This window comes from Callithrix jacchus, chromosome 11 (assembly GCF_049354715.1).
Source record: "Callithrix jacchus isolate 240 chromosome 11, calJac240_pri, whole genome shotgun sequence".
Classification (NCBI taxonomy): Eukaryota; Metazoa; Chordata; class Mammalia; order Primates; family Cebidae; genus Callithrix; species Callithrix jacchus.
The window spans coordinates 1,604,882-1,618,355 of NC_133512.1; the positions used below are offsets into that span (position 1 = coordinate 1,604,882).

At 42.6% G+C, this 13,474-nt stretch overlaps 1 protein-coding gene across 4 annotated transcripts; it reads right to left on the reverse strand.

Annotated features, from left to right (window-relative positions):
• Positions 1–7,627: 7,627 nt before the first annotated feature.
• On the reverse strand, positions 7,628–12,107 carry LSM5 (LSM5 homolog, U6 small nuclear RNA and mRNA degradation associated). Of its 4 annotated transcripts, none has more exons than XM_002751312.7 (5): positions 12,042–12,107; positions 10,978–11,073; positions 10,355–10,382; positions 9,415–9,487; positions 7,628–9,000 (listed from the first exon to the last, which is right to left on the reverse strand). In XM_002751312.7, exons 1-5 carry the CDS (start codon positions 12,085–12,087, stop codon positions 8,968–8,970), a joined length of 276 nt encoding a protein of 91 aa, XP_002751358.1. In that variant the 5' UTR covers positions 12,088–12,107; the 3' UTR covers positions 7,628–8,967. The 4 variants fall into 4 exon arrangements, with proteins under 4 accessions (XP_002751358.1, XP_017830596.1, XP_009000253.1 ...); XM_017975107.4 differs by having other exon boundaries at positions 11,855–12,107; XM_009002005.3 differs by having other exon boundaries at positions 11,812–12,107.
• Positions 12,108–13,474: the final 1,367 nt, after the last annotated feature.

Sequence of the window (13,474 nt, forward strand, 5' to 3'; positions counted from 1 at the left end):
ACCTCCCTCCAGGGGGACACTTCCCAGGACTGGGGATTAAAATAATTTAGTACCTATTAAGTGGAGACACTTTCCTATAGGAAGAGCAAGTTTTATTCAGTCGATATGACGTATGAGGCAGTGTTTTCCAGCCTGGGGATTGTGTTGCACAAAAGAACTGGATAATTTTAACAAGATCACCTGCAAATGATTTCCCCAATGAGCTGCTCTCTGGAGAAAACTCCTCCTTCCCTCTCCACAGCAACATGAGCTGGGATTATTCTTTCATCTCCTGGAAGATATTGGTTCCCACATAAAATCCTTTGTCTTACCCAAGGAGCTCCTAGTAACACTCTGGCTTCATGTTACTTCACTGGGCAGTAGCCCCACTCAGTCATAGGAATTTAATGGGCACCTCTACTCCTCCAGGCCCCATGAAAAGTATGCCCCATCCAGCATACTTGGAGGGCAAGGTCTAGTCCTGCCCTCCAAGAATCTCAGCTGATGGAGGATTCCCATTTACTGTGTGTGCTAAACTTGACAACTGCGAAGGTGCTGGCATTGTGTTTGACACATACAGGTGCACAGTAAATGCTGATTTCCTTTCTTTACCTTAATAGTCTTCAAAATACTTTTTTCTTTATTATTATTATTACACTTTAAGTTCTAGGGTACATGAGCAGAGCACGCAGGTTTGCTACATAGGCACACACGTGCCATGGTGGCTTGCTGCATCCATCACCCCAGCACCTACATTCAAAATACTTTTGTGGGAATTATCTTGTGGGTTTCTCAGGGCCTCTGCAAATCCAATTTGGAATGAGACAGAATAAAAGCAAAATAACTAAGGACAGGAATCCTGTGAATAGAGAAAGGCAGGCGTTATAAGCCTCACACTTATTTGAGGAAGCTGCATCCAGCTAGGCCAGGGTGCAGCACAGAGGTTAAGGGCATGTGCTATGCAGCCTTTAACAAAGGTCATAGATAGGTTTTATTTTTAGCTAAATGTATACATATTATATATACACACAATACACATATGTAGATATAAATAATGTGATATTTATTATATACTAATAACATATATTATATAAATATAGATTCATAATATATATTAACCACTGTTCTGCACTATGGCCTAACTGGAAGCAACTCCTCAACGACATGTGAGATATTTATGTATACACATACATGTAAGACATATACATAGATGTGTGTCTATATTGTGTGTGTGTGTGTGTGTGTGTGTGTCTAGTTAAAGAAAAATCTGCCGGGCGCGGTGGCTCAAGCCTGTAATCCCAGCACTTTGGGAGGCCGAGGCGGGTGGATCACAAGGTCAAGAGATCGAGACCATCCTGGTCAACATGGTGAAACCTTGTCTCTACTAAAAATACAAAAAATTAGCTGGGCACGGTGGTGCGTGCCTGTAATCCCAGCTACTCAGGAGGCTGAGGCAGGAGAATTGCCTGAACCTAGGAGTCAGAGGTTGCAGTGAGCCGAGATCATGCCATTGCACTCCAGCCTGGGTAACAAGAGAGAAACTCCGTCTCAAATAAAAAAAAAAGAAAAAAAATTCAGCCCCTCACCTGCCCTTGTGGTGTGATCCCATAGGAAGTACACCGGAGTGGGAGAGCAGAAACCTGAGTTTGAGAAAACTAAAAAGCCTTGGCTCTGGCAACTCGCTGCCTAGTTCCATAGTGCCCTCTTGTGATCAGTTGATGCCATGCATGATTTTTCTTAAATTCAAGAATGAAATGCCTGCTACGCGAAGATTCAGTCGGGGTCAGTCCTGGATAAAGTAGATTAGGTCTGTTTTCTGACCACTCTCTGTTCCAGCCTCACACTCACTGACCTGAACTCCTTGTGACTGAGGTAGACAGCATGGATTTGGGTGTCAGGCTGAGCTAAGTACCAGCTCCACTTCTTAGAGAGATGTCAGCCAGGAGGCCTGCTGTCTTCCAAAAGAGGGACTCACGGAGCACCAGGACTCTGCTCCCAAGCTTCTGCCTCTGATCTTTCCCGTTAACAGCTAGAAGCCCAATTGCATCACTGCACTGAGGGCCAATGTACCACACCAACCAAACCCAACATACTCAGATGATGGTGGCCCACATCCTAGTCTACAGTCCAACCGTGTAACAGAATCTGTTTCCCTCGAAACCAGGACAGTGTGTGGCACTAACTGCCTGAGGTTGCTGTTTTTCTAGGAGAGAGTAGCTGTTCAAGACAGTTTCCCAGTATGACAGAAACCTCCATGACTCGTCCCATATAAGCATTGAGTAGTGATAGAGGGCTGAGGGATCCATAGGAATTTCTGGAGGAAGTGACACTTGAGCCTAGTCTTGAGTACAAGTAAACCAAGTGAAGAGAAGTTTGGAGATAAGGCTCTTCACCCAAAAGTCCAAATGAGTGAAGCCAAAGGCCAAAGAGGGGAAACAGCCAGTGTTAGAAATTCTGTTCCGTTAAGGCAAGACTGAGATGTGGTTGAGAGGTAATAGGAACCCCTCATGGTAACCTGCTAAGGACCTTGGCCTTTCATTGTATGGAAGGTAACTTACGGAAAGGTTTGAAAGCCGAACATGACACGACCATATCCTGCATTGTAGATTAATCAGTTGCTCCGATGACTGGATGGACAGATGTGCCAGGGTAGAGATGGGAGGCAGGCAGGAAGGCAGAAGAGGTTGTTGTCTTAGTACAGCAGAGACTTGAGGGCTACTGGAATTTTGGGGGAGCTAATAATTAGCACTCCTCTTCCACAACTGAGTTCTGAACCAATTGAGAAAAAAGACAAACTGGTAAACAGACAGCGGTGATTTTTATTACTGGCATAGGCTAAGTGGACGATGTACGTTTTATCTACGGACTGTAGTTAACTTCTTTGGAACTCCAGAATTATTCAGATGTACCCACCAAACCACAGGCATTATTGACCACCCCAGACTTCGCTATGTGGGCAGACACCTCTAAAACGTACAGGAAAAAGCAGAGCGGAACCCACACTCCCTCAGGCTCTCAGTCTGCATGCCCCTGGGCATAGGGAATAAAGGGGCAGAGAGAGGGCAGATGGGTTACACTAATTAATCTTTTACACAAAAGAAAACATCCAAGGTAGAAATGAAGCATTCGTCCCTTACATTTCCCTTCTTTTTGTTCTTTTCACCGACTGGACTTAACCATTAAAGCCATAGAGAAGAATGCAATTTATCACTCACATATCCAACTACCTTTGGGATCACTGGAAGCAGTTCAGATTTGGACCCAAAAGGCTCTGAAAGTCAGAATAATATATTAGTTAAGGCAACTCCAAGGCTTCTGTAATTCTAAGTCTGAAAATTCACTCCATTTCCCACAGTATGCCCAACCACATGGTCTGCGATGGCTAATTTTAGGTGTCGAGTTAACTGGATTAAGGGTATCTAGAAACCTGGTGAGGCATTATTTGGGTATGCCTGTGAGGGTGTTTCCAGACTACTGCAGGGTGTGAGTCTGAGGGGACCAGGTGAGCCACACCTTCAATGTGGACCAGCATCCAGTTGACAGAGGGCCCAGAGAACAAAAACAGAAAGGGCAACATGTCTGTCTCCGCCCTAGAGCTGGGATACGCTCTTCTTTCTCCAGGCAACATGTCTGTCTCCGCCCTAGAGTTGGGATCCGCTCTTCTTTCTCCAAGGAGTTCTGTCCCTGGACATCAGAACTCCTGATGTTCTGATGAAGTTGTCCTCTGAGGACAGAGAAGGAAGAGTCTATCCCAGCTCTAGGAGACCTTGGACTCCAGGGCTTACACTGGCAGCCCACTGGGTTCTCAGGCCTTAAGCCTCAGACTGAGGATTTTATCATCAGCGTCCCAAGTTCTGAGCTCTTTGGACTTGGACTGAACCACATCAAGATCTCCATAATTGCATGAACCAATTCCCCTAATAAAGCCCCTCATATATCTATATACATGTACTGTTGGTTGTCTCTGGAGAACCTCAATTAATACATGGCCCAACCTGGCATGTCGGCACATTAACACCCCATAACAAAATGCCAAGAACGGAGATGCCCAAATCTACGTACAATCCTCTCCTATTATCAAATTTACTAGAACTTAAATCTCTATGCAAATCAAAGTTCAAAAATGTTAAATTCCACTAGAATTAAAATCCAAAACTAAATACCCTTACTTTGTGTTAAGTGTCAACCAGCCTGGGCAACATGGTGATGCCTGGTCTTTACAAAATATTACAAAATTAGGCCGGGCCTGGTGGCTCACACCTGTAATCCCAGCACTTTGGGAAATCAATGCGAGTTGATCACTTGAGCCCAGGAGTTTGAGACCTGTCTGGGCAAGATGACAAGATTTTATTCTCTACTAAAAATACAAAAAATTTGGCCGGGCACGGTGGCTCACATCTGTAATACCAGCACTTTGGGAGGCCAAGGCAGGTGGATCACAAGGTCAGGAGATTGAGACCGTCCTGGCCAACATGATAAAATCCTGTCTCGACTAAAATACAAAAATTAGCCGGGCGTGGTGGCACGTGCTTGTAATCCCAGCTATTCACAAGGCTGAGGCAGGGGAATTGTTTGGACCGGGAGGTGGAGGTTGCAGTGAGCTGAGATCATGCCACTGCACTCTAGCCTGGACAACAGAACAAGACTACATCTCAAAAAAAAAAATTAGCCAGATGTGCTGGCATGTACCTGTAGTGTGGGGGGATTACCTGAGGCCAGCAGCTCAAGGCTACAGTGAGCCATGACCACTGCACTCCAGGCTGGGTGACAGTGTGAGACCCTATCTTAAAAAAAAAAAAAAAAAAAAAAAGGTAGCTGAGCATGGCGACATGTGCCTGTGGACCCAGCTACTTGGGAGGCTGAGGCAGGAGGATCGCTTGATCGCAGTGGCTCGAGGCTGTGGTGAGCCCTGATCACACCACTGCACTCCAGCCTGGTTGACAGAGCAAGACCTTGTCAAACAAAAAATGTCCAACATCCTTCAGTTAAATGCCCAAAACAATCTTCCCCAAATTCTTATTCTTGTTCGGTCTTAACCAGAAGAGGTTTTGATGGTTGAGTGGTGAAAAGTCTTCTCAGCAGCCACGGCCCAAGCTGTCACTCATGGGAAAATAATTATTTTAGAGCCTCAGAAGTTACATTAGATATGCCTCAGCTACATCTCACTTTTTAAAGACTGAGATGTAATTCATGTACCATAAAATCCACCCTCTTACAGTGTATGATTCAGTGATTTTTAGTATATTCCCAAGGTTGGGCAACCACCTAATCCCAGAACATTTTCACCCCAACAAACAAACCCCATGCCCATTAGCAGTCACTAATATAGTTGTCTATTTCTGTGAATTTGCCTGTCCTGGATCATGTAAATATGTGGCCTTTTGTGTCTGGCTTCTTTCACTGGGCATTATGTCATGGTTCATCCATGTTGTGGCATGCCCAAGTACTCCATTCATTTTTATAAATGGATAATATTCTGTTGTATAAATATACCACATTTCATTTAACCATCCATCCATCGATGAACATTTGGGTTGTTTCCACTTCAGGGCATTACAAATCATGCTGCTGTGAACATTCACAGAAGTTTTTGTGCAGACGTGTTTTTAGTTCTCTTGGGTATGAACTGAGGAGAGGAACTGCAGGGTTACATGGTAATTCTGTTTACCTTTTTGAGGAATGCTCGAATTACTTTCCACAGTAATGCATCACTTTACATTTGCACAATGTACTAGGGCCCCAGTTTCTTCATATCCTAGCCAATACTTGTTACATTCCTTTATTATTATAACCAACCTTTAGTGCCCATGAAATGGTGTTTCATTGTATTGAAACAGGGTCTCACTGTCACCCAGGCTGGAGTGCAGTAGTGCAAGCACACCTCACTGAAATCTCAAATTCCTGGGTTTAAGCAATTCTCTTGTCTCAGCCTCTCAAGTACCTAGGACTACAGGTGCACACCACCACACCTCACTGATATTTAAAATTTTTGGTAGAAATGGGGTCTCACTATGTTGCCCAGTCTGATCTCCAACTCCTGGCCTCAATCTACCCTCCTACCTCAACCTCCCACAAGTGCTGGGATTAGACATGAGCCACTGCACCTGGCCTAACTCTCAGGAGGAAAAAAGGAAGAACTTGGGTTTGACCACTAACTCCCCTGGGATAGCAAATAATAAAGGGCTGGAGAGGGAGGAGGGGAACTGGTGTTACATCATTTACTCCCCTCCAAAGGGAAAGAAACAACAGTGGAGGGAAAACATTGCCCCAACAAGAGTTAGGAGCAAAGTGTGGGACAACCAGCTCACACTGGCTCCTGAGAATCAACTGTTAAATCCTTGGGAATTTCGCAAACCAGTTGTTAAAAAGCCTTGGTAGCTTGAAATTAGCCAAGGCGTAGCACTGACAAAATATAAATCAGAAAATACTACAAATCAGTGCTTTGTGTTTTGGAAAATAAAGTGGGACCCTTTTTCCATGTGGTAATAATAAAATTCCAGATAGACTAAAGATTTAAATGAAACGCAGAAAACATAAAGGAAAATATAATCAAAGCAAAGGTCTTTCCAATCCACGTGGACCAAATACAAAAGCCATAATGAACTAGATCAACATTTAACTACATAAAAATACATCATTTTTTTCAAAAATAGCACTAAGTAGCAAACTACAAACTGGGGAAACTATTAGCAAAATACATGACTTAGAGAAACCCATCAAAAATTCTTACAAATTAGTAAGAAAAACATCTCAGTGGCAAAAGCCTCATCAGATAAGTTATTTGCAAAATACAAATGAGATCAATATTAATCAAGAAAATTTTAGGCCAGGCCTGGTGGCTCATGCCTGTAATCCCAGCACTTTGGAAGGCCAAGGCAGGCGGATCACCAGAGGTCAGGACCAGCACTTTGGGAGGCCAAGATGGGTGGATCACTAGAGGTCAGGAGTTCAAGACCATCCCGGCCAACATGGTGAAACCCCATCTCTATTAAAAACATGTCTGTAATCCCAGCATTTTGGGAGGCCGAGGCGCGTGGATCACGAGGTCAAGAGATCGAGACCATCCTGGTCAACATGGTGAAACCCCGTCTCTACTGAAAATACAAAAAATTACCTGGGCATGGTGGCACATGCCTGTAATCCCAGCTACTCAGGAGGCTGAGGCAGGAGAATTGCCTGACCCGAGATCGCGCCATTGCACTCCAGCCTGGGTAAACAAGAGCGAAACTCTGTCTCAAAAAAACAAAAAACAAAAAAACAAAATAAAAATACAAAAATTAGCCCACCTATAATCCCAGCTGCTTGGGAGGCTGGGAGAAGAACAGCTTGAACCTGGAAGGCGGAGGTCACATTAAGCCAAGATCGCACCACTCCACTCTTACCTCCAAAAACGAAAGAAAAAAAAATTTTAGACATGTCAGGTTTTGCTTGTAAAAAATGACAAAGAGGAGAGAAGGTAGAACACAGCTAATATCGGGAAGGATATAAATAGTACCATGAAAGACTTCTGGCAAAAATGTACATTGGCACAAACTTTTTCTTGGCAACACAATCTACACCCTTTGATCTTACATTTTTTAGTTTACTCTAGAAAAATTAAAATATAAAGGATCTACTTAGACTACTGTGGCCAACAAGAATACGCCAATTTACAGTAAATCCATTTAATAAGATATATGTACATTAATATTGAAATATTTGACACAGAAAGATATTCACCATTTAAATTCAAAACATGACGTAGGTGGAGGGTGTATCAGGATGAGCAAGTAAAATAAAATGTGTACTGAGAGCAGACTGAGAAAGTCTATGAAGATACACAGCAAAGCACCATCAACTTCTCCTTTTTGCTTACCTGCAACTCTATAATAGGCATATATTACCTGTTTGTTTTTAACAGGAGTCCTTGTCTTTGACTTAATGTACACAGTTCAATGATCTTATTAACAGTTATTTGATTTGATCTGAGCCCTAGAGTTCCTGGCTGTTTTTTTAGTATGTTTTACCTTAAAGGTCTGTCTCCACTAATTTCCTGGCAATTCACTTTCAATTGCTGTAAGGTAATAACCCTCTGAACCAATTTACAAGCAAATAGATAAAATTTCTATCTTTAGGGTAATTAAAATAGATAATTCCTGCATTTCTACAATATGCATATATTACCTGTATATTGGGATTTTTATTTTATTTTATTTTATTTTTGAGACAGAGTCTCATTCTGTCGCCAGGCGCTAGTCTGGAGTGCAGTGGCACAATTTCGGTTCACTGCAACCTCTGCCTCCTGGTTCAAACAATTCTCCTGTCTCAGCCTCCTGAGTAGCTGGGACTACAGGTACACGCCACCATGTCCAACAAATTTTTGTATTTTTAGTAGAGACGGGGTTTTACCATGTTGGCCAGGATGGTCTCGATCTCTTGACCTTGTGATCCGCCTACCTCGGCCTCCCAAATTGCTGGGATTACAGGCTTGAGCCACCGCGCCCGGCCTATTCTGCGTGTTTTCAATAGGAGTTCATGGAATTTAAAATCAGTAAAAAATCCTCATTATATAACAACAGTATTTTAACTGAATTTTCTAAGTGATTGTTTCCAGTTGTTTAAATACACCTGTTCAAATCAAAGTTCATTATTCTGTTTGGAACAGCTTCTGTGTGACAGTCAAATGGGAACATAAATGAGAAAGCAAACAGGCACAGAATAACAGAAAAGTAAGTGGTAAAACAACTACAACCCTTGTTCCACTGGCTACTGCAGGACAATAAATAAAATGACAATTAACCAAAACACTTTTATTTTCATCTTCAAAGAAGAAACTCTTCTTTTTCCAGGATAATCACGATTAACTTACAAAAATGGGTACACATCTTCAAAGTACTTCCCTTTAACGGGAAACTTAGCTTTACAGGATTTAAACAGAAGGCAAAAAAAATTCCATTTTCTTGTCATTATAAGACAAAACAGAATCTAGTGTAAGCCAAGGAAACTCATTCACACTTCAGGTCCTTCTCCTCCAGGAACCAGCTGCATAAAGAGGAAAGACAGTTCATTAATCACCACCACCACGCCATCTAAAAACCCCTTGCTCTTCATTAAGCTACCTTTACCTCTCCCCACTCCCACTCCCATTTTCTCGAGACTATCAATATCTATTCACAATTCCCAACATCATCAATTAATACTTACTATCTCAACAGCGATTTCTGACAAAATAAATGATTAAAGTTCCAAGCAAACTAACTTTAGGCCCAATGCCTCTTCAATAGCTCAGCTGTAAGGAAGGCCCTGACCACAGAGAACCCCTTTCCCATCTTGAACACCACTTGGCCATGATCATTCAGTCAAGGAAGCCACATTAAGGTTAGTTCCTAATCACTGCCCACAAAAATGGGCTCCCATCTAAATGAAACAGTTTAAAACAGTTTCAATGTGTCTTACCATTGTTATATTATTTCCATTTAGCAAAATCTGATCTAATTTAGTAATCCTTCTTCCTTCCGGTGTAATTTCACTAAATGAATAGATAAAATACAGTCAGGATGAACAGTGACAATCAGAGCCAACATTTCATAAATACTTTCCCTCCCTAAAAAGGTTATTCTTATAACTAAACTACTGTGAAGTTGGGCAATGACATCACAATTTTCAGATACAAAGGTTACCCGCTAGGTAACGGACCCTTCATCAAAAGCAACAGAATGAACTCACTGACCTAAGACCCGCATGTATCAGACAGACCTTCATGAAAAGAAGTGAAAGCTTTCCAAGATCAGATATGAAATGAAATGTCCTTTGGGTTTGTTTTGCTTTTTTTAAGAGACAGGGTCTTACTCCGCTGGCCAGGCTCAGTACAGTGGTACATACAATTATAGCTCACTGCAGTCTAGAACTGCTGGGCTCAAGGGATCCTCAGCCTTCAGATCAGCTAGAATTACAGCTGCCCCTCACCATACCCAACCAATTTTTAAATTTTTTGTAGAGACAGGGCTCTCCTTTTGTTGGCCCAGCTGGTCTCAAACTCCCAGGCTCAATCTTCCTGCTTTGGCCTTCCAAAGTGCTGGGATTACAAGGGTGAGCTACCATGTTCAGCCTAAATGCTCTATCAGTTCCTTGACTTGACTTGAACCCCAAGATTCCTGGTTTTTTGTTAACTTCTACCTTAAAACTGTGTCTCCACTAATTTTCTAGGAGTTTAGCAATGACTAAGGTAATAATGCTCTGATTCAATTTTAGAAATAAACAGATAAAATGTCTATCTTTAAGGTTATTCCAACAGGTAATGTTTTCTCATTTTACTTAATTGTAGTAAAACTGTCTTTAATTAAGAGGAGAATTCTTTGTCTTTCCCCCCAATTCTTTAAGTTTTAATATTACTCACAATTCAGTGACATCTTCCAGTACCATATCTGAAATTTGGTGTTAAGAAAATACAGAATTTACTCTAGCTTCTGCCTTTGTTCAGCTTTGTTTTTGTTTTTTGTTTTTTGTTTTTTTTTTCAGACAAGTTCTAACTCTTGTCATCCAGGCTGGAGTGCAGTGGCACAATCACTCCTCACTGCAGCCTCAACCTCTTGGGCTCAAAGGACCCTCCCGCCTCAGCATCGCAAAGTAGCTGAGCCCAGAGGTGCATGTCTAATTTTTGTAATTTTTGTGGAGACGGGGTTTCATCATGTTGCCCAGGTTGGTCTCAAACTCCTGGGCGGAAGCGACCCACCCACCTCGACCTCCCAAAGCACTGGGATTACAGGTGTGAGCCACTGGGCTCGCCTGTTCAGTTTTAATTATAATGTTTAACGCAATGGCTCAAATTCAGAACACTTGTTGTGGATAGGAACTTCACCTTCTTCCAATACATACTCCTAAAAACATTATCATAAGTTTCCTGAGAATGAACTGATTTTTACCATAATAATCACAAATATACTGATTGCCTATAGTTCTTATGTTATTAAATACTTAAGAAAAACCTATATATACCACCACCACCTTTTAAAAGGATACTGACAAAGTCATCAAATCCTAGAAGAGTGCCAACAATTTCCTTATCACTCTTCATAACAATGTGAATTCTTGATCCAATACATTTGTCCACAAGCTCTGGGAAAGGAAAAAATGTTATTTTACCATCCATTATTTCAACAAATATTTGAGAGCCTACTGGCATACAGTGAAAGGAAAACCAGGAAAAATATTCATTCAATAACGTTAGGTCTTATAAAACAAATCTGAGTTCAAGCACAGCGTCTGGCACATAATGAGCACTCCAAAAGCGTCTGTGGCATGAAGGAATGAAAACGTTTCAATCATGGCCAAGTCCACTGACTCAATCACTCTTCACCAGCTACAATATAAGAGAAGATAGGCATAATTATATTCACTGGAAACTCTTTCCTGTCACTGCGTCCCTCCCCCAACTCTGCCTACCCTCCGCTCTGACACCAGCTTGAACATCTCTTTAGCCAGCCTAGCATTATGCGGCATGATGGCTATTTGTCCCGTATTCTCTCCTGCACTCGCTTCCGTGCTATCTGAAGACAATGGCTATGGGTTAAGCTCATCGTTGAAAAATGCCCAGGCACGGTATCTAGTGTACAGACGCTCAGTAACTACGTGTTGAATGGATGAGTAACAAACAGAGCCAGTTTCCAGATTCCTCTTTTAAGGCTCACTCCGGACCAGGGTGCCAGTGTCAGTAACTAATCAGATACAGAACGTAGTCTGTCTAAACTGGGGATAAACTATCAGAAACGCCAGGTTGAGAAGTGAGCCTACTATCCGTAACACTGCAGAGACTGGTCACAACGGAGGCCGACGACGCGTTCATTAAATGTGGACCTTTTCCAGTGTCGGTCTGGCTTGAGGAGTCAGAAGTCCTTGCCTGGAGGAGCCCGACCACGTTAAAGAGCAGGGCGGCCTGCTGCCGCGGAGACTTGCAGCGGAGAGTCGAACCGCATTCGGTCCCGTACATTTCCCCGCACTCCGCCAGGGCCTGCCTCGGAACAGCCCCTAGCCCCCAATCCTGAGCTTCAGCTCCCTCTGCCTCCTCCCAAAAGGAGGGCGATTACCTAACGGCAGCAGCTGCGACGGGTTGGTAGTAGCGTTAGCCGCCATGGCCACGCCGGAAGTGGCCTGCGTTCGTAGACGGTGGGACGACTTTGAAAAGCGCGCTTCCGCTTTTTCCGCAGCCCTAACAGACTCGACCAATCTGAGACCGAGCGTGCGATCTAGCAGGCCGCGTGGGTCGCGTTCGCGGGCTATTTTTCCTCTGCAAGCGAGATCGGGGAAATATTTCCTGCCCACTGGACATTTTACCATCTCGGTAGATACCCACTCTACCCTCGACGTTTTGGAGAGACGTTAAAGATTTTGCTTTATGAATAAATTTTCCTTTAACCTTTGAGTCGTCTTCCCCCGTACGCCAGAATCTTTCTTCAAACTAGTATAACTCAATTCATATTTCCTGCCATCAATTAAGTATTACAATTTTCGTTAAAACTACTCATTTTCTTAAAGAATCTATTGTTTCTTTTAAAAGTACAGTGAATTAAAAAATCTGCAACTAGCATTTTTAAAAAACTTTTCTTTAATGAGGATTTAAAATATGTTTTTTAAATTTTTTACTACTTTCATTCATCGTTCTCATCTTTTTATGTCTAGTAGTCTTATTTATTATAGGCTTTTAAATTGTTTCTTCAACAATTATCGTCTAACAGGCAACCACCAGATGTCACTCTGAATTATATGTTAACATCACCACACGGAAAATCATGCTTTGCACTTCGTTTTGAAAAGAATAAAAAGCAAATAAATTATCTGCCCTAGTCTGTTTTATATTTGTATCCTTGGAACTTACAGCTAAACAATCTAGGCCGGAGCTGGTGGCTCCCGACTGTAATCCCAGCCCTTTGGGAGGTGTAGACAGGCAGATCATCTGAAGTCAGGAGTTTGAGATCAGCCTGGCCACTTGGGTGAAACCCCATCTCTACTAGAAATACAAAAATTAGCTGGGTGTGGTGACATGCACCTGTAGTCCCAGCTACTCAGGAGGCTGAGGCAGGTTGCTAGAACCCCAGAGGCGAAGGTTGCAGTGAGCTCAGATCGCTCCACTGCACTACAGCCTGGGCAACAAGAGCAAAACTTGTTGCGGGGGGGCGGGGACCTGAACAAGAAACTTGAGCAGCCACAAAGAGAATCATTTGTTCATACAACAAATGGTCATTAAGCACCCATCATTCCTTCATGGGCTGAGTTCCCCAAGGCTGAGAACTGTGGGAAGCAGTAGTTTATGTGATTACAGTTTCTTAGTTTTGAATTAAATGCCTGGTTAAAATTCCATGGTCAGTTGACAATGGGCAAATTATTTGAACTTTTTAAGTCTCAATTTACCCATTGGAAAAAATGGGGATAATAGTATCTATTCATAAAATTATCGTGAAGATTAACTGAGATAATCTATGAAACGTGGTCGGTACAGGAGCTGGCACATACTAAGCCCTTT